Source organism: Kogia breviceps, chromosome 15, assembly GCF_026419965.1.
Source record: "Kogia breviceps isolate mKogBre1 chromosome 15, mKogBre1 haplotype 1, whole genome shotgun sequence".
Classification (NCBI taxonomy): Eukaryota; Metazoa; Chordata; class Mammalia; order Artiodactyla; family Physeteridae; genus Kogia; species Kogia breviceps.
Window position 1 is genome coordinate 83,229,785 of NC_081324.1, and position 18,896 is coordinate 83,248,680.

Consider the following 18,896-nt stretch of genomic DNA (forward strand, 5'->3'; position numbering starts at 1 on the left):
GACTGAGTTCTTGGAGAAAAGTCTAGTAGCGGCGGGGTTGTTTTTCCTCTTGCTGAAATAAACACAACCTTCAAACTGCATAAGGTTCTCCTGCCAGGGAGTGACTCAGCCCCCTGGCTTGTGGTCTGTGGAGTGGTGTCACCAGGGCCCCGGCAAGGAGCTGCCCAGGCTGGCTCCCTGTCCATCCTGGAGGCAGGACTCGGGCCACGTCCTCCTCTACCATCTCTTCCTCCTCACGTGCCGCCTGCAGAGCCCGGGGGGGAGGTGGCAGTGACCCCAGTGAGCCTCATCCTGGAGGATGGGGGGGTCCTACCCAGGGCTCCCGCAGAGGAGTAGTGGCCGCAGCGCGGCCCGCCCTGCAGTTTCGTAAATGGTCCAATGATTGAGAGGCCCGGACAGAGCGGGCACTGGGGGACGTGAATAAAGGGAAAAGACGGCTGGGGCTTCCCTGGTGGCGCAGTGGTCGAGGGTCCGCCTGCCGATGCGGGGGACGCGGGTTCGTGCCCGGGTCCGGGAAGATCCCACGTGCCGCGGAGCCGCTGGGCCCGTGAGCCGTGGCGGCTGCGCCTGCGCGTCCGGAGCCTGTGCTCCGCGACGGGAGGGGCCGCAGCGGTGAGAGGCCCGCGTACCGCGCACACACACACAAAAGGCGGTTGAATCGCGGGATGGTGTTGCCGCACTGACTTCCCTCTGCTGAAATGCTGAGCTGCAGACCTCTGGCCCAGAGCTCCCCACCGCTTTGCCCGAGACCACATTCAGCTGCCTCCTCGGCTACAGAAATCCCGTGTTTGCTTTCATCAGTGGCCTTCGAGGTGGCAAAGCCTGTGAATGAGAGCTTTTCTGTCCTTCAAACGAAAGCAGGGCAGCCCACCTCTCTGCAGTCCCCGTGACCCCGCTCTCGGAAGGGTGTTTTTTTGTCCCTGCCAAGTGCCACTGTGAAGCGCGTCATGATAACAGTACAAGGAGGATTGAGTCTGATTCATTTCAGGGTTGATTTTAAAAACAGAAATTGTTTTACAGTTGCCTTTACTATTTAACTCTAGTGGATTAGATCATTAGCTAGAGAAAGAGACACACACACTGCCTTGAATTTAACCAGTACTTATATTTGAAAGAGCTTTCATTCATTCAAGTGTTCACTCTTGCATTCATCCAGTAAAGATTTATTGACCTCCAGGCACGGGTTTCGGGCCTGGAGGTACAGCAGGGGGCAAGACCAACAGGACTTGTTGTACCAGGTACGTCTGTTCAGGGGTCAGAGGTAGAGACAGAATACATGGTAAACAAGATAGTTTCAGGGGATAAATGTCCGGGGTGGAAGGAGGAAGCTATGTGTGTGGACGGAGGGCTGCTTTAGATAGGATGGCTGGGGGAGACCCCCCAGGAGGGGCGTCTTAACTCAGAGCAGGGTGACTCCAGAAGCACAGCCGGGCTTAGGTGGGACCGGGCTTGCCCTGTTTGAGGGATGGAAGGAAGACGGCGTGTCTAGAACAAAGCAAGATGTTCCAGACACACTTTGTGTATGTTTGTATTCTCGAAGATGTCAAGGGTTTTTTGCTCCTGCGTCCCAGACGGGAAAGGAGAAGCTTCTAAAGTGAAGGTGCCCCTGTGGGTCAGAGTGCATGGGACCGGGATCTGTGTGCTGGAGTGCCACGGCTGGCAATGGTGGAACTGGGTGAGCAGATGTGTATTTGGCCCTGTTCACGTGGGCTCCTGGGGAAGGGGTCTCCCCGAGTCCACGTTCCTCTGCTGTGCAGAGCTCCCCGCTGCCTGGAGGATGTTGGCTCTCACAGAGAACGGTCCAGGGCTGCAGCCTCTGCGGTCACTTGGTTCTGAGCCCCTGCAGGGGGCTGTGGGTTTCTAGAATGGTGTTGCCAATGTTGGCACGCACCGGCTTGTGGCCTCATGAGCCGCTCTCGCTCCAGCTCCATCCTCGGTGCCTGTCCCCTCCCCGTGGCTCTTCCTGGGGCCCCTTTGCCTGGCGTGGAGCCCCACAGGCGGTGGGGCAGGGGCGGGCTTGCTGTGTGCAGTTGCTGACCAGAGTGTCCCAGCTTGGTTGCCCGGCTTCGCTGACGGTGTCCGCACCCCGAGGCTTCTGTCTCGAGTCCGCAGCAGGCGCCGAGGCTCTCGGGAGTGTCACCTGCTGGGGCTCCTGCCCTGGCCCCGCTGCCTAAGCCCGGTCGCCTCTCTCCTGAACCAGCACCGAGATGCTTTCTCCTGCGTTCCTGGGAGTCACCTGTCCAGGGACAAGTGCCATTGGTGGCTCTGTCTGGCCTGGTCCTGGGATTGCTTCCTCAGGTTTGACTCCCAGGGCCTCTGCTGGCACCAGATGGGGTTTTTATTTGGCAAACAGGGACGAGATTGTTCCTGGAAGCAGGGGCAGGTGTGTCCCGAGGCTCTGGCTCCCATGGACCCAGTGAGGCCCTTGTAAGAGGCCCTCCCGGACATCCCTGCCCTGGCTGCACGACAGAAGCCGCCCCGGGAGGGAGCCAGAGGGAGCCGAGCCGAAGGCCCAGTGGGGGCCCCGGGTCCAAAGGCCTCGCCTGCAGGAATGGGGGAGCCGTGGGGGAGCCCCTCGAGCTGCTCGGTGCCACCCAGTTGCTGTTCTTACCCGTGGTTTGAACGAATCCTGGATCCAGAACCTGCGTTTTGACTTGGAGTTTGGCCAGGTCCTCCCTGAGGACACTAGGCCCTCGGGAGCTGGGTCCCTGCAGTGGGACAAAGAGGGACCAGAAGGACGAGCGCGCTGGCGCAGGCCCCCTCAGCCCAGCCCCTCCTCCGGTGAGAGAGGCGGCCGGGGCCCCGGTGGTGGCTGAGGGGACAGTCTGCACAGCAAGCAGCCTGGGTTCCCTTCCTGCGCGGCCACCTTGGGAACTGCTCGACCCGGCTTGAGGGGGGAGGGTGGTCTCTGTGGGGACGGCGCCTAGAATAGGGCCTGTGTTCGTTGTGACCTTGAGCTTTGATTTCCTCATCCACGTGCTTCAGGGGCTACTTAGGAGATTAAATGAGATGACAACGGTGAGGTGCTCGGCACGGTGCCTGGCACATGGCTGAACTCGATAAAAATCATTTTAGTATTCATTTACTGAGGCCAGTTTCCTGGCCTTTGGCAGAAATAGATATGAGATAGATATGAGATATGCCTCCTGCAAGCTTGCCGGTGCCAGCGGTTCTGACTGGCTCCAGGGCCTGCTAGAGCCTTTCCATCCCCGGGCCTTGCCCCGCGCCGCCCTCCGGAGGGTCAGGCCCCTCGCTGTGAGGTGGCGGCCTGGGCCGGGGCCTGGATTTTTCCAGCACAGGAGCAGTAGCAGCGGTCCGAATGCTCGTGGAACTGTTCAGTCAGCCACCCCCACGGGTCTGAGAAGCGTGCCTCTGCCTGCCCTCCGCTGTCTTAGCAAACCCTCCAGCTCCCTCCCCCAGAGCCCCCCTGGGCATATCTGGGGGTGTCACAGACCCACCGTTACTGCTGTTGTCCTGCTTTGCTGCTCCCTGCCCCCGATCCGTGGCCACTCAGAGGTCGAGTGGGAAGTCAGATAAGCAGATCCCCAAGACGGCCGCCACCTGCCCGCCTCTGCCCCCCCCCGAGGACCCCCTCTCCGGCTCTGGCTCTTCCATCTTGGCACCCAGGCCCCTGATCAATCCATTCCACTCAAAGCTTCTGTCTCCCAGAAGGCTCTCTCCATGACAATGGATCCCACCTGTCGTGCGGGATTATACCTGCTGTTGTCAGAACTGCGCCTGAACCAGGGCGGAAGGAAGCCTTTTTCAGGCTGGCAAGCTAGAGAGAACGCACACGATGGTCCCCGGCGCCCCCTGACTCCCCCTCCCCGTTCAGTCTTGCTACAGTCGCTCGTTGGGCTGGTGTGAGGATGCCGTGCTTGTGTAGACGGAACCAGATGTTGCAGTCAGAGCTGCACCTGGACTGTAAACCCAGGAGCTGAGCCATGTCAGAATCGCCGAGCACAGATTCCAGGGCTGAGGAGAGGAGCCCCAGTGCTCGCCCCACCTCTGCGGCCTGCCGTCCCCCCCCGGGACGGGGCTTGGCTGCTGCGCCTGGCAGGAAAAGCAGGCTTGTGCAGTGTCCACAGACCCGCCTCTATGTGAGCACTGTGCCTCCTTGTGAGGCCTCCCGGTCCACACATCCACACATCTGCCGCCTGCACACAGCAGGGCCGTGTTCCCGCCGGGAGGGACCCTGTTCCTACAGCCGGCGCGGGGAGCGGGCGGCACCAGTTGGGCGGAGGGGGCCAGACAGGCTCCCGTGTGCCTGAGTCACCCCTTCTCCGTGGGGCCCGAGAGCCTCCCTCACTGCCTCTGACGCCCTTCCGTGTGCCAGGCACCGTTTAGGGGCTGGGGCCACGGCAGCCCCAGAGAGGCGGAACCACTCCCCCCGTGGTGTAGACATGGGCTGGGAGTGGGGGGAGGATAATAGACAAATAAGGAAGACACTGTCGGGTGCCGAGCACATGGAGAAGCAGGAGTCGGGAGATATAAATAGAGTAGCAACAGGAAGGGGACAGGTGGGCAGATTCCCCGGAGGGGAGGGGCAGGCACTCTTTCTGGGGGTCCAGGGCCCGGCCATGGGCGCCCCGTGTGAAGTAAAAACCTGCGCCCAGCGGCCTCTGGGGAAGTCTGCGCGGTGGGAATGCTGGGAACGCTTACCCTGGGCCACAGCCCCACCAGCCCATCCCTTCAGGGCGTCTCTGCTTCTGTTCTCCAGCCGCAGGCCCTCGGGGGCGGGGGGTCAGCACGCCCCTCGCGGGCGTCTGCGGAGGACAGAGCGCTTGCTGGGGCTGCAGGTGGCATCTTTGCATCCCCGACCTCCGGGGCAGCTTGCTCTGCCTGTGTGACTTTGGCTCTGCTCTGTTCTTGCCTGGGATCTTCTGAACAGGTGGCAGTCGTCAGAGTCAGCTCAGGTGTCAGGGCAGCTGGGGGATGGGGTTACACACCCCCCGGAGACGGGCACTCCCGGCTTATGGGCTGGTGTCTCTTCCCAGCCCTGTACCTGTACGGGAGGGAGGTGCCTGGGAGCTGGATAGCAGAATCGTTCCGGACACAGCCAGACCTGCCTTTGCCCTCGTTAGCTGTACGGACGAGATACCCCAACTCCCTGAGCCTCAGTTTCCTCATCAGGAAGGTGGGGCCATGCCCCCTTGCTAGGGTTGCTGCTGGGAGCGTGTTGCCTGTGCCTGGCGCAGGGGAGCCAGCGCCCGGGAGTGGCTGGTTGTCGATCTGTCGATCGATGGATCGATGGATCGATCGATCGTTGTCCTCATCGCTGCTGCCGTGGGCGGAGTTCTGCCTGGCGGGGCGTGATGCTCGCGGGGCCGGGAACGGTACACTCGGGGTCCGGCCGCTCTCACGGTGATGCCTGTGGAGGGAAGGCAGGCGCTGGGGCCTCGGGGAGGCCGAGCTGGCGGAGGATCAGCAAACACAGAACAGATGGTGAGGGAGCCCTCGTGTCTGGCTCGCTGAGACTTTGAGTGTAAGAGGTGCCAGAGCCTGTCGGCATTCCTCTCAGGACCCCGGTACCGCGACGCCAGAGCCACTCCCCCCAGCCCAGCTTTGGTGCTGGGAGAGTCGTCCGCGTCCCAGGGGCCCGGTGTGCTGCGTGCTGCAGACCCGTTCTCCCCGAGCCCCGGGGAATGGCCACAATGGGCGCTGTGTGTGAAAGGAGGTCAGCCAGCCTTGCTGGGGCGGGTGCGAGGGGCGAGCCCAGCCCCCAGCAGCTCCTGGGTCCGTGGGTCTGAGTAGAAAGCACGGCCATGGCTCTCAGGGGGCTGCTTTTCTTACAGAGGAAGTCTCACTGCTTTGCAGAGCAGGACCCCAGTAGGGCCACAGTAGACCGTAGATGAGAGAAGTCGCCTCCGTGCCCAGCAGGGGCAGTTAATGTTGTTCCCAGGCCGGAGGTGGAGAGCACAGCGGCCTCTGGGTTAAAGGAAAGCAAGCTCATGCTGACCTGGAGAGGAGTCTGCACTGGTTAGGGGGCTCATCCTGTCCCTCCCACCAGAGGCACCGGCAGCTCTCCTCATTGGGTCCACAAGCACGGATGCCCCCAGCTCGGGGCTGGGTGGGTGGACAGAGGCTTACAAGACCTGCCGCCAGGTAGAGAATTAAAACATATCCATAAGTAAACCCAGGGCCGGCGGTGGTTCCTGGGTGAGTGGGATGGGGGTGACAGTAAGTGCCCTGAGCCTGTGTGAGGGAGCAGTCACATCCAGGAAGACTTCTCGGAAGAGGCGACGTTGAACGAAGGGGGACGAGGCAAGACTCCAGCAGCTGGAGGTGTGGGGGGGGGACCTGCATCAAGGATGAGTTTGCAGCTTGCTCAGGGCCTGAGTGGTAGCAGCATGTGTGCTAAGCAGGTCCCCCTTCCTGCCACCCCTGGCGGGGCCGTGGTCACTGTTTGTGTCGGTGGGGGTGGGAGCTGAGTCAGGATTCGCCCAGGATGCATGTAGACAGGCGACGGGACCTGGTTTATCCTGGTTTTCCACGAAGTGGCTTTGAGGCCTCATGTCTCCAGGCCGTGCCCCGTGGTAAAGTAGGGGTGACGTGCATGTTTTGGTGGAGTGTAAGAGGGCTCAGGCCACAGCAGCCTCTCCCAGGGGAGAGACCCGATGGAGGAGGTCCTGCGGGGACTGGCGGCTCCCCTGGGGCCCAGGGGCTACGCCTTCTGGGGAAAACGAATCACACGCAGCTTTCAGATCAGAGTTGCTCTCCTGCAGCACAAGCCGGCTTTCGTCCTTACCTCCCAGGCCTCTGGAAACTCTGTGTGGTTGTGGCATTGGGTATTAGCTGTAGTTTGAGCTGCACATGTCATGTGAAGAAGAGTCTTGAGGGGTCTGGTTTGCTAGGTTAGAGAATTTCTATTTTCCCCTTATGTCTACTCTCACTTTTAACCGGCTGGAAGGATCGGTCCCGTCTGTGTGTCGCCCCTTCCCCCCTTGGGTGGTCTCTCCCAGGAAGCCTGCCGGGTGGGTTTCTGACCTCTGCCTCCTCTGTTCCCTCCCAGGCCATCAGCATCAGCAAAGCCATCAACACCCAGGAGGCCCCTGTGAAGGAGAAGCATGCCCGGCGTATCCTCCCTGCTGCCGGCCAGCCTCTGTTCCTCTGGGCCCCAGGGGAGGCGGGGAGGGTGAGGAGGACGTGGGGGAAATGAATTAGGGGAGCGGTGGGTGCGCCAGATGGCCTGATGAGGGCTGTCCCCCCTGTGGCGTTGGGCCAGCCTAGCTCAGCTCCTTCCAGATTCTGAGTCCCATCTCAGGAAGGCCACCTATTGTCTTAGGCCGTTGGGCCCAGCTAAATTCGTGGGGCGTGGCCTTGCCCTTTCTCTTGCTTGGCTGGTAGCTCGCGGTGAGCTCGCGGCCGGCGCGGAAGGAGGGGTGTGGGGAGGGGTGAGGGCGGCCTTCCCCCTGCGCCTCTGCGCTCAGTCACCTGTTCAGCTGAACCTGCTGGGCCCCCGACCTCCCCCACGCTCGAGTCCCTGCTGCCCGCACTTGGCCTTGACCCTGGCAGGCATCATCCTGGGCACTCACCACGAGAAGGGGGCCTTCACCTTCTGGTCCTACGCCATCGGGCTGCCGCTCCCCAGCAGCTCCATCCTCAGCTGGAAGTTCTGCCACGTCCTCCACAAGGTCCTGCGAGACGGGCACCCCAACGTGAGTAGCCGCCGGTCCGGGAGCCCGGGCCCTCCGTCTGCCGCCGCTTGAACACCCCAGGGAGGCACAGAACCGTATCCTTAGAAATGAGGGCTGTCCCGGCACCTGCGTCCCTCAGCTCCGGCTGGCCTGCCCTGCCTGCTGCCCGCACCCCGTACATGGGAGCAAGTGTCGGCCCCCCCCCACCCCGACAAAGGCTCTGACTCCTTCATCCTCCCTCCTCGTCTCCCCCTCTGGGCAGGTGCTGCACGACTGCCAGCGGTACCGGAGCAACATTCGGGAGATCGGAGACTTGTGGGTAGGTGTGGGGAGCAGGCATGGTGGCCTTAGCGCCTCGCCAGCAACACCACCGGAAGGTCCACCGCCATCCTGCTTGGCACACAGGGCCGAGGGGGAACAGAGCATGTGCAGTGGTGCCCCCCCCCCCTCCCAGCAGAGTTAGAGCCGTGTTCAGGGGGCCATGGCGGCGGGCGAAGAGCATCAGTAAATGAAATTGAGCCTTGCTTTTATGGCCTGGAGCAGGAAGTGCCAAACACATCCCTAACGGGCCCTCCGGCTCCAGAAATGAGCAGCCCTTCAGTCCCTGTGAGTTCACTACCCCACCCTGAGTCTGGGTAAGTGGTGCAGACTCTGAGCTCCCAAGACGGGCAGCTTTTGAATCTTGGAAGTCTGCATTTTCAGCAGGCTCTCCAGAAGCGTCTTATCCACAGTGAAGTGTCAGAGCCCCAGGAGCTTGTATTCTAGATCCACTCCAAGACCCTCAGGAGTTAGGGGCGTCCCCTGGGTGGAGAGAGGGCTTCTGGCCTTATCTGTCCTCTGGGAGTACTGCTGGGGCCCCAGCAGCTGGGGCGAGGGCCGGGTGGCCTCTGGGAACTGACTGGCTTGCAGAGGGGATGCCCCTTGAAGTAAGGAAGGTGGCATCCCTGGTGCCATCTGCAGATGTGAGCCCAGCGGGCGTGGCCGCAGGGGACGTGGTGTCTGGAGGCGGCTGCAGGGAGGATGTGTTCACGCGCCCGTCGGAATGTACCTCCCCAGCCGCCACCAGCATTTCAGTAGAGTGTCCCACCTCAGAACTGGCCTTGTGCCCTGGACAAGGAGCTCTCTGGTCACGAGAGTCTCTCTGGCGGGAGTGAGAACAAGAGAGCGATAGGCAGAGGGGGGGCTGGCAGAGGCCCTTGGGAAAGGAGGCTGGCCACCTCTGGTGGGTTGAGCAGTGGTTATTGAATGAATAAGTGACAGTGTGGGAGGGTGAAGGATCGACACCTGCTCATCATCTCGCATCTTCCAGCCTCGCCTTCCTTGTTTGCCGCGTGGGGTTCCTGGGCGAGCTCACGGGCAGTGTGTCCTTACCCAGGACCCTTTCTCCACAGGGCCATTTGCATGACCGATATGGGCAGCTGGTGAATATTTACACCAAATTCTTGCTGACCAAGATCTCCTTCCACCTCAAGGTAGTTTCCTCGGGGGAATCGTGGGGCTGGTGGGACCCTGGGCTCTTCCCTCCAAGATGTCTCAGAGGGTGGGATCTGTCCTGCCCCCACCTGACCCAAGAGGAGGGTTGGGACAGACGGCAGGGAAGTCAGAAGGCCCGGAGGCACTTCCCAGCGTGGGAGGTGGTCTCAGCCCAGCCATCAGCTCCGGTTGGACATCCCATCCTCTGTGTCTTGGTCTCTGTAGTCACTGCCCGGGGCAGATGGTGGGTCCACAGGCTGGGGGGCTCCTCCGGCCCCTTCCCCTCCCTCAAAAGCTAGCAGCAGTGCTGGGCCAGAGCTGAAAGGGGCTGCGGTTGAGTGGGGGTGTCCTCTCCGCAGCACCCCGAGTTCCCTGCGGGCCTGGAGGTGACAGATGAGGTGTTGGAGAAGGCAGCTGGGACCGACGTCAACAACGTGTGAGTCCCCCGGTTTCCCGGCTGTTCCTGCAGCGTTCCTCACCCAGCTTCCTACCAGGGGCCGTGCTCTGCCTGGGGCTGGAGGTCGTCACGTGCCCAGGAGCTCTGGCTAAAGCTAAAGGGATGGGGCTTACTTGGAGCTGGGCGTTTTGGCTGAAGGACTGCCATCTGTGCGTCCGTGCAGAGGCGTGTGCGTGGACTGCGCTCCCTCTCCCGCCTGGGGGTTCTCGCGGGGCCGTGCCCCACACCTCCCGCTCATCTCTCCCTCCTCCTTCCGCCGTAGCTTCCAGCTTACCGTGGAGATGTTCGATTACATGGACTGTGCGCTGAAGCTCTCTGAATCAGGTGAGCCGGCCGAGGGGCTGACCCGGGGCCTGCTGCCTCTGGGGGCCAGCCATGCTTGAGCACACCTGCCCCCTGGGACCACACTCCCACCAGGAGCAGGTCACGGGGCCTCCAGGTGCCCCCAGAGCAGGGGAAGGAGAGGCCTTTACCGCCCCTGCAGGACGCCAGGCAGGCGGTACGTCCAGGGAACAGTCTCGGCCGAAGGAAACCCACTCTGGCACCAAGGCGGGGGGTGGGGGGTTGCGCGGGGTGCCGGGAACCACCTCTTCAGGTTCCCGATCCACCTCCCAGCTGAGCCTGCCCCGAGGCAGTTGGTTTCGGCCTTCTTGCCCATTCTCTGCTGTCAAAGGCCTGAGTCAGTTCAGATTTCCCAGCCCAGGAACGCGGCAGCCGTTGAACAGGAAATCTCAAGGGGCTCACCCTCCTGGGGTTGCGGAGGTGATTGTTTTCAGTGGCAGCTTCAGAACAACTTGTGGGTGACTGGGTGCTCTCGCTCTCCACGGGAGAATGAGAGGCAGATGCCTTTTTAGTGGAAAACCGGGAATGAGGAAGAGGTGTGGGCAGCCTCCTGGTGCCGGGGGCTGGGCCTGAGGCTGGTGAGTCTGGGGGCAGCTGTCCTGCAGAGATGGGCCTCTCCCCCATCGCCATGACAGGAGGCAGAGAAAGCCCCCAGCCAGCGCCCACCCCCCCTGTGCCAGCGTCTCCCTGAGACTGTGAAGGGAGTTGTGTTCCCCGCCCCGAGGTTTGTAACAGCCCCAAATGGGAAATGTCCTGAACGCCCTTCAGCTGAGAAATGGCTGCATTGTGTTTTTAAAACGCAATGTATTTTAATTGTTTACAAGGAAAATGTACTTGACGTGACATGTAATTAAGTTTTAAGCGGGTGAGGGACAGCATTTAGCGCCTTCCTCCTCGTCCCTTCCCTCCCAGGCGTCCTTGTGTCACTGTGGAGGTTTGCAGATCACCCCACCCCAGGCAAGGTGAGAGTAGGCCCGGGTTGGGGGCCACCCATCTGGAACCGTGTCCCGCATGGGCCGCCCTGGGTGTCACATGCCCATTTCTCTCCCTGCCCCAGAGAGCAAGCTCGTCGGGGGTGGCAGTATGTCTGTCTCTTTCCCTCCTACTTGGTCCATCGGATGAAAGGCTGATTCTCAGGGTCGGGGGAGATTGACCCCGAGTGCAAGTGAGGTTTTGGGGTCCCTTGGGGTTTGCAGAACTGCGTCCTGAGGCCGCTGCTGTGAGACTGACCAAGCCCGGGCCTGTTTCCACATCTGCAGAACGAGGCCTTGGGGCTGCACGGCCTTAGGCCTCCGTCCTTCCCTAAGATTCAGGGTGAGCTGGAAGCCCATGGGTACAGGACTGTTGAAGTCACCCTGTCTCTCCAGCTCTGCGTCCTGGGCGCACTGCCTGGAAGCTCTCCAGAGACCCTGGCCGAGCTGCGCTGCATTTCATTTGCCCCCCACCTTGCTGTCACCCTAGTTTGTGGGAGCGCTGGGCCTTGGTCCTTGGCAGCTTTGGTGCACAGGGTCCTTCCTCGCCTCGAGGAGCATGTTGGTGTCCGAGGGCCTGGGGCAGAGTCCCACCGCCTGGCTGGGACTGGTAAAGCCAGTTACCCAGGCCATTGCTCCGTCTTCAAACCCAGCTGTCTAGGTGGCTGTGACGGTGCCGTGGATGACGGTCAGGGCCAGCGCTCAGCCGCTGGCTTCACTGTGGTCGTCGCTATGCCCGGAAGCAGAGGGGGGTCCCTGCCTGTGTCTCCCGGCTCCGCGTGCTCAGGCTCCCCCCCCCTTTTATTATTTTTTTTACAGTTTTCCGGCAGCTCAACACGGCCATTGCCGTGTCCCAGATGTCCTCGGGCCAGTGCCGCCTGGCCCCCCTCATCCAGGTCATCCAGGACTGCAGCCACCTCTACCACTACACGGTCAAGCTCATGTTCCAGCTGCACTCGTGTGAGTCCCCCTGCCGCCAGCCCTGCCGGCCTCGGCCCCGAGGGTCAGCCGAAGCCCCAGAGGGCTGTGCCGATAGACTGCATCAGGGATGGAAATCGAGCAGGCTTTGAGATATTTATTAACTAAACATACCGGTAACAAACTCATTACTCATTAACATAAATAACATACTTGTTATAAAAAAAAAGTCACTATTTTCCAAAACAAAGACTTAGGGGGAAGAGCCCCGTCGTTTTACACGTTTGCAGTTCTCTGAACCGCCTGGCCTTGGAGGCAGCAGCGGGCTGCTCGCTGGGCTGGCGGGGAGGACTCGGGAGGCGCGGGGTGGCTCCTTAGTGCTCAGAAAGGGTCTGGGCTGCTGGCGGGGGCTCTGTGAGCTGTTCCAGTGTCAACCTCGGGCAAACTCGAGGGAGGGCGCACGTGCAGTGCGCCGTGGTCCGGGCTCTGCCGGTTCCTTCCCTCAGTCCGGAGCGGAACTCCTCACAGGGGCTCCTCTGGGCCCTCCTGATGGGGGGGGTGGGACTCAGCCAGCTGGCAGGGGATCTGTCTAATCTATGACGGTGTCTAGCACGCGGAGGGGCAGGGAGGGGGAAGGGAGGGAGCAGATCTGAAGTCTGGGGCACAGAGCAGTGAGCAAGGAGGAAGTCCCCTTAAACCTCCCTGCCCCCAGGCCTCCCAGCGGACACCCTGCAAGGCCACCGGGACCGGTTCCATGAGCAGTTTCACAGGTACCAGCCTGGTTGGGGTTGAGGGGGCGGCGTGTGCTGGGGCTTCCGGGCCGGGGCCTGGCTCCTCTGACCTCCTGCCTCGTCCCGCAGCCTCAGAAACTTCTTCCGCAGAGCCTCTGACATGCTCTACTTCAAGCGGCTCATCCAGATCCCCCGGCTGCCCGAGGTAGCTGCGCCCTCCAGAGGCCGCCGCCGGCCTGCAGCCCCGTTCTGCCCTGGGCTCTGGGCTCGAGGACCGCGGCCCCCTGGCTGCGCCCCGCGTGGGGCCTCGTGTGGGCTGTGGGAGCGGCGGGGGGGCCTTCTGGTGGGGGGCGCGCTGGGTCGCTTTCACCCGCTGCCCCTCAGGGACCCCCCAACTTCCTGCGGGCCTCGGCGCTGGCCGAGCACATCAAGCCGGTGGTGGTGATCCCCGAGGAGGCCTCCGAGGACGAGGAGCCCGAGAACCTCATCGAGATCGGCACGGGGCCCCCCGCCGCGGAACCAGCGGTGAGCCGCCCCCTTCTCGCTGGGGGCACCGGGGGTGGCTGGGCCTCCCTCCTGGCCGGGGGGAGTGGGGGCGGAGGTCACCGTGCTTTGCCGTGGCAGGTGGTGGCTGACCTCTTCGAGCAGACATTTGGACCCCCCAATGGCTCCATGAAGGACGACAGGTGAGGGCTTGGGGAGCCCACCATCGTGGGAAGCAGCCTTCCGGGAACTGTGATCCTGAAAGATCTCGGCTGGGTACACAGACCTGAGATGCTCAAACCCCGAGGGGGTGCTGATGAGAGGACCAGTGGCCGTGGCCGGGTCCGCTGATCGTCCCGGTTGAGTGAACTTGAACGCTGGGACCACGCGGGCTGGGGAAAACCCCGCCTGATATCTGTCCCCAGGGACCTCCAGATGGAGACCTTGAAGAGGGAGGTGGAGACACTCCGCACGGAGCTGGACAAGATCCAGCTGGAGGTGAGGGGCGCGGGCGGCGCAGGGGTGGGCGGTTGCCCCGCGCGGGGAACCTACACCCCACTCCTCCCCTCCCCTCCTGCCGCCCAGGCGCAGCGGTACGTGGCGCAGCTGAAGGGCCAGGTGAACGCGCTGGAGGCCGAGCTGGAGGAGCAGCGGAAGCAGAAGCAGAAGGCCCTGGTGGACAACGAGCAGCTGCACCACGAGGTGGCCCGGCTGCGCACCGCCCAGCTGGAGGGCGAGCGCGACCACGGGCTGCGAGAGGAGGCGGAGAGTGCGTGGGAGGGAAGGGGCGGGACGGGGCGGCGGGACGGGGCGTCTGCCCGGCTGGGTCAGGCCGCAGCCTCCCCCTCCCCCGCAGAGAAGGCCTGCGCCACCGAGGCGCGCTACAACAAGCTGAAGGAAAAGCACAGCGAGCTCATCAACACGCACGCCGAGCTGCTCCGGAAGGTAGGCCCGGGGGCGCGGAAGGGGGCCGGTGGGAGCAGTGGGGACCCCAAGCACAGCCCAGCCGAGCCTGTCCCTGGCCCCCGCTCTTCGCCGGTGCAGAACGCAGACACGGCCAAGCAGCTGACGGTGACCCAGCAGAGCCAGGAGGAGGTGGCGCGGGTGAAGGAGCAGCTGGCCTTCCAGGTGGAGCAGGTGAAACGGGAGTCAGAGATGAAGGTGCGTCCCGTGAGCCCAGGCCCTGCCTCGTAGACCCCGGAGGCACCCCCTGCCACCCCCACGCCCCCAGCTCTACTGCCCCCGTGACGTCCCGTCCCCTCATCGTAGCTGGAGGAGCAGAGCGATCAGCTGGAGAAGCTCAAGAGGGAGCTGGAGGCCAAGGCGGGGGAGCTGGTGCGGGCGCAGGCGGCCCTGAGCCGCGCCGAGCAGGTGAGGGCCCTCCCAGGCCGGGCTGCCGCGGAGCACTCGCAGTGCTCTTGGGGTGTGGCTCTGACCCAGCCCCGGGGGTTACACAGGGCACAGGACCTGCTCCTGGGCCCTCAGTGAGCCTTCAGTCTCCTGGGGCCCTGGGGATGGTCTGTAGATTTGGGCGGGGATGGGGGCGGGCGGGGCCGCTGGAAGGCCCGCTCACCAGCCAGGTGTTCACAGAGCGGGTTGGAGCTGAGCTCGAAGCTGGATGCGCTGAGTGCGGAGAAGGACACACTGAGCAGCGTCGTGCGGCAGCGGCAGGCTGAGCTGGAGGAGGCCCAGAGCCTGGTGCGGGAGAAGGAGGAGACGCTGAGCCAGGAGCAGCAGCGCAGCTCCCGGGAGAGGGGCGAGCTGCAGGGGCGGCTGGCGGACAAGGTGCGGGCCCGGTCCCTCCCCTCCCCACCCCCACCCCCACCCCACAGCTCAATTGGGGCAGAATTCCCTTTTATCACAAGCTGTGTGCCTGCTCCTCAGGGAGCAGCCCAGAGGGAGGGAGAGAGAGACAGAGAGAGAGAGACAGAGAGAGAGAGAGAGAGACAGAGACAGAGAGAGAGACAGAGAGAGAGAGACAGAGACAGAGACTCACTGCCACCCCGGCCTGTCCCACCAGGAGTCGCAGGAGCAGGGGCTGCAGCGCAGGCTGCTGGATGAGCAGTTCGCCATGCTGCGGGTCACCGCCGCCGAGGCCGAGCGTATCCTGCAGGACGCCGTGGGCAAGCTGGACGACCCCCTGCACCTGCGCTGCACCAGCTCTCCGGGTAGGGCCGCGGCGGCAGGCGCTCGGGCGTCCGTCTTCCCTACTTCCCACCCACCCTGAGGGAGGCGGGCAGGAGGGTGCCGGGGCCTCAGGCCAGGCTCTGCCCCTCACCGTTTCCCCTTGTGCTGGCAGACTACCTGGTGAGCAGGGCCCAGGCTGCCCTGGATGCTGTGAGCGCCCTGCAGAAGGGCCACGCCCAGTACCTGATCTCCAGGGCAGGTGAGTGCAGCCGGGGTGGGCCTGGGCAGGGCAGAGGCCGCCAGCGGTGGTGACCCGGGCCCACGGGCCATTGCTGCCTCCTGGTTTTGGGGCACAGGTACCTCTCTAGGAAGCCCCAGCCCCGTTCCAGAGATCAGCCCTTTGGGCCAGGGGTCACAGAGGCCCGGGGGTGGTTCCCGCCGTGCTGCTTTCCAGCCGCGTGACCTTGGCCCAGTGCCCCCGCCCCCGAGAGCTGGGGTCCTGGTGCCAGTGTGGCTCTGCTCCAGAGCAGCAGTGCTGAGGGTGGTTGTCCTTCCCGAGCAGACGCCTCTGCCCTTGTGGCAGCCCTGACCCGGTTCTCCCACCTGGCCGCGGACACCATCGTCCACGGCGGTGCCACCTCCCACCTGGCCCCCACTGACCCTGCTGACCGTAAGTGTGCCCTAGGCTTGTCACACGTGCTCCTCACGGTGGACCTGGGAAAGGGGGGCGGCTGCCGCTAGGTCCTGGCGTCAGACCCGGCCGGGGTCTTCCGGGGTTCTCGGCGCCGGCTCCCCTCAGCCCTCTCCCCCCAGGCCTGATCGACACGTGCAGGGAGTGTGGAGCCCGGGCTCTGGAGCTCTTGAGGCAGCTGCAGGATCAGCAGGCTCTGCTGCAGGCCCAGCCCGGCCTGGTGCAGACCCCCCTGCAGGGCATCCTTCAGCTGGGCCAGGTGAGCCTGGGCCAGGGTCTGGAGCGGGGCGGGGCTGGGGTCCCCAGCTTCTCTGCACCTTCTTCCAGTTTGGGCTGAACAGGTGCTCACGTGCAGAACATGTAGCTGCGGGACACGGGGTGGGGACAGAGCACCACCCTCTAGGGCCCAGCTGCCCCAGGCTCGCTCCCAGGCTCTGTGGGGTTGCAGGAGGTCGAATCCACCCCATCTGACTCCTGGATTTCCTCATCCCCCAGGAGCTGCAGCCCAAGAGCCTGGATGTGCGTCAGGAGGAGCTTGGGGCTATGGTGGACAAGGAGATGGCGGCCACGTCTGCGGCCATTGAAGATGCAGTGCGGAGGATCGAGGTGAGGACCAGGGTGCGGGAGCCCGGGGGGCGCTGGGCTGAGTGCGGGCTGCACCCCCCTCTGCACTCGGCCTCCGTGCGAGGGCCTGATAGCCTCTGCAGGTCAGAGGTGGGAGGGTGGGCGGGGCCCTGGCGTTCCGGCCCTGGGCCGCGCCATCCCCTCCCTGGCTCTGCGGCTGATCCCGGGGCTGGTCCAGTGCGGTGTCCCCTTTCCTCGCACGCTGCCCTCCTCCCAACCCACTCAAAGCTCTGTCATCGGGTGTAGGACATGATGAACCAGGCCCGCCATGCCAGCTCTGGGGTAAAGCTGGAGGTGAATGAGAGGTGAGACCTACTTCTGCCCACCAGTCGCCCCTGGGCAGGTTCCCCAGTTTTTCCAGATTGGGGGAGGGGGGAGGGGGCTTCTGCCCTCCTGACTGCTTAGCTCTCCAGAAAGAAGGCCTGGGAACCGCAGAGCATGCCCGACCCTGTGGGTGCACGTGCCAAGCACCCCAACGCCCCCGTGGCTTCTGGGGCCGCACTGCAGATCCTTTTCTCTCTTTTCCTCACCCTTGTGCTCCTCTCAGGATCCTCAACTCCTGCACAGACCTGATGAAGGTGAGTGGCTGGCTGGGACCCAGGGCAGGCCCTATGCCTGGCCCCCGAGAATGACACACGTCTTGGTCTTGGCAGGCCATCCGGCTCCTGGTGACAACATCCACGAGCCTGCAGAAGGAGATCGTGGAGAGCGGCAGGGTGAGCTGGGCCGCTGGTCTCTTGGGGCCTCCCTGGCGGGGCCGCCCCCTAGTGGGCAGGCCACACAGCTAGGCCATCAAGGGACAGGTTCCTGAAAGGGGCCTGACCCCAGAGCCCTCTCCGTCCCGGATCACCCGCCCTGTGGTGTAAGCCGACCACGGGACTCCTCTCGGGCTCAGGCGGGCACAAGATGCCTGAGCGTGTAGAGTGCCGACGCGCCCTCCCAGCGCCTGCAGCGTACCTGGGAATCCCAGCCCAATCCCCCACGGCCCAGGGCCAGGGATGCGCCCGCGTGCATCGAGTGAGGGGAGGAGGGCCTGCCGGCGGGGATGTGTTGCCACCCCGTACGTCCTTGACTGGTCCGCCCCGCCCTCCTGTCTCCACTAGGGGGCAGCCACGCAGCAGGAATTTTACGCCAAGAATTCGAGGTGGACGGAAGGCCTCATCTCCGCCTCCAAGGCCGTGGGCTGGGGAGCCACGCAGCTGGTGTATGTTGCCCCGGGCCGCTGGGGTGGGGGGAGCAGGGTGTGTGGTGCTCAGGGGCTGGGGAGGGGTGTTGAGGCGGCCCACTGTCCAGGGGGTCGGAGACCCAGGCCCTGCCCGGCTCTGCCCCCAGGGAGTCAGCTGACAAGGTGGTGCTTCACACGGGCAAGTACGAGGAGCTCATCGTCTGCTCCCACGAGATCGCAGCCAGCACAGCCCAGCTGGTGGCGGCCTCCAAGGTGAGGCTCTCCTTGGGCTCCTGGCTTCCCGGCTGTGGCGGCGGCACCATGTGTGGGGGGGAGACCGTGTGCGTGGGGGAGGTGCAGCCAGCCGGCCGTGTCCTCTCCCCCCACCAGGTGAAGGCCGACAAGCACAGCCCCCACCTGAGTCGCCTGCAGGAATGCTCACGCGCCGTCAACGAGATGGCCGCCAGCGTGGTGGCCTCCACCAGGTCGGGCCAGGAGCAGATCGAGGACAGAGGCGAGTGCTGGGGCCCTGGTGCAGCGGCCGGGCTGGGGGCGGGTGCCCAGACGCTTACCCACTCCCCTCTGGCCGCAGACACCATGGACTTCTCCGGCCTCTCCCTCATCAAGCTGAAGAAGCAGGAGATGGAGACCCAGGTGGGCGCCCCCGGCCGTCCCGCTCCTACCCCCGTTCCCCTCCGGTACCCCCTCCTACCTACCTCTCCCGCGGCTGAGCTCCGGGGAGGCGGGAGGGCCCCTGGGGTGAGGCCGTGGGCCTGCTGAGCGGCCGCGCACCGGGCTGCAGGTGCGGGTCTTGGAGCTGGAGAAGACTCTGGAGGCGGAGCGCGTGCGGCTGGGCGAGCTGCGGAAGCAGCACTACATGCTGGCCGGGGCCGTGGGGGCGCCCGGTGAGGAGGAGCCCAGCCGGCCCAGCGCTGCCCCCCGCGGCGGGACCTCCAAGAAGCCGCCCCTGGCCCAGAAGCCCAGCGTGGCCCCGAGGCAGGACCACCAGGTGCGGGGAGTCAGCGCGGGTGACGGGGGAGGGGCCCCGGGAGTGCTGTCCCGGCCTCTGCTCACTGGCCTTTGGGGCAGCGGGCCCTGGGGAGGGTCAGAAGCTACCGACCGGCGGGCGCAGACACGCGGCCCCAGCAACGCGGGGAGCGCGGCAGGTGCCAAGGGCCTGCGCCAGTGAAGGCGCAGGGGCTGAGGAGCGGCGGGGTGCCTGGGGCCCGGCTCAGGGTATGTCAGGCCACCGAGCCCCTCACCTTTGACTCCTGCAG

The 18,896-nt window shown here is 64.2% G+C and overlaps 1 protein-coding gene across 4 annotated transcripts in view; it reads left to right on the top strand.

The window, feature by feature from the left end:
- The window catches only part of HIP1R (huntingtin interacting protein 1 related), a 28,934-nt gene that overhangs the window by 7,210 nt on the left and 2,828 nt on the right, over nucleotides 1-18,896 (top strand). The window contains exons 2-31 of one of the 4 annotated variants that reach the window (XM_059040653.2): nucleotides 7,013-7,076; nucleotides 7,516-7,658; nucleotides 7,900-7,956; nucleotides 9,029-9,109; nucleotides 9,470-9,546; nucleotides 9,830-9,891; nucleotides 11,700-11,840; nucleotides 12,511-12,568; nucleotides 12,659-12,734; nucleotides 12,914-13,054; nucleotides 13,154-13,215; nucleotides 13,438-13,510; nucleotides 13,598-13,781; nucleotides 13,869-13,957; nucleotides 14,057-14,173; nucleotides 14,282-14,383; nucleotides 14,603-14,797; nucleotides 15,033-15,180; nucleotides 15,312-15,398; nucleotides 15,702-15,809; nucleotides 15,953-16,089; nucleotides 16,326-16,436; nucleotides 16,701-16,759; nucleotides 16,962-17,032; nucleotides 17,108-17,170; nucleotides 17,558-17,681; nucleotides 17,787-17,892; nucleotides 18,010-18,133; nucleotides 18,212-18,273; nucleotides 18,422-18,628. In XM_059040653.2, coding sequence (XP_058896636.1) covers nucleotides 7,013-7,076; nucleotides 7,516-7,658; nucleotides 7,900-7,956; nucleotides 9,029-9,109; nucleotides 9,470-9,546; nucleotides 9,830-9,891; nucleotides 11,700-11,840; nucleotides 12,511-12,568; nucleotides 12,659-12,734; nucleotides 12,914-13,054; nucleotides 13,154-13,215; nucleotides 13,438-13,510; nucleotides 13,598-13,781; nucleotides 13,869-13,957; nucleotides 14,057-14,173; nucleotides 14,282-14,383; nucleotides 14,603-14,797; nucleotides 15,033-15,180; nucleotides 15,312-15,398; nucleotides 15,702-15,809; nucleotides 15,953-16,089; nucleotides 16,326-16,436; nucleotides 16,701-16,759; nucleotides 16,962-17,032; nucleotides 17,108-17,170; nucleotides 17,558-17,681; nucleotides 17,787-17,892; nucleotides 18,010-18,133; nucleotides 18,212-18,273; nucleotides 18,422-18,628 — 3,129 coding nt within the window. Of the gene's footprint in view, nucleotides 1-7,012; nucleotides 7,077-7,515; nucleotides 7,659-7,899; nucleotides 7,957-9,028; nucleotides 9,110-9,469; nucleotides 9,547-9,829; nucleotides 9,892-11,699; nucleotides 11,841-12,510; nucleotides 12,569-12,658; nucleotides 12,735-12,913; nucleotides 13,055-13,153; nucleotides 13,216-13,437; nucleotides 13,511-13,597; nucleotides 13,782-13,868; nucleotides 13,958-14,056; nucleotides 14,174-14,281; nucleotides 14,384-14,602; nucleotides 14,798-15,032; nucleotides 15,181-15,311; nucleotides 15,399-15,701; nucleotides 15,810-15,952; nucleotides 16,090-16,325; nucleotides 16,437-16,700; nucleotides 16,760-16,867; nucleotides 17,061-17,107; nucleotides 17,171-17,557; nucleotides 17,682-17,786; nucleotides 17,893-18,009; nucleotides 18,134-18,211; nucleotides 18,274-18,421; nucleotides 18,629-18,896 lie in introns of those variants that run through there. The other 3 variants (XM_059040651.2, XR_010837030.1, XM_067015785.1) reach the window with 3 other exon arrangements.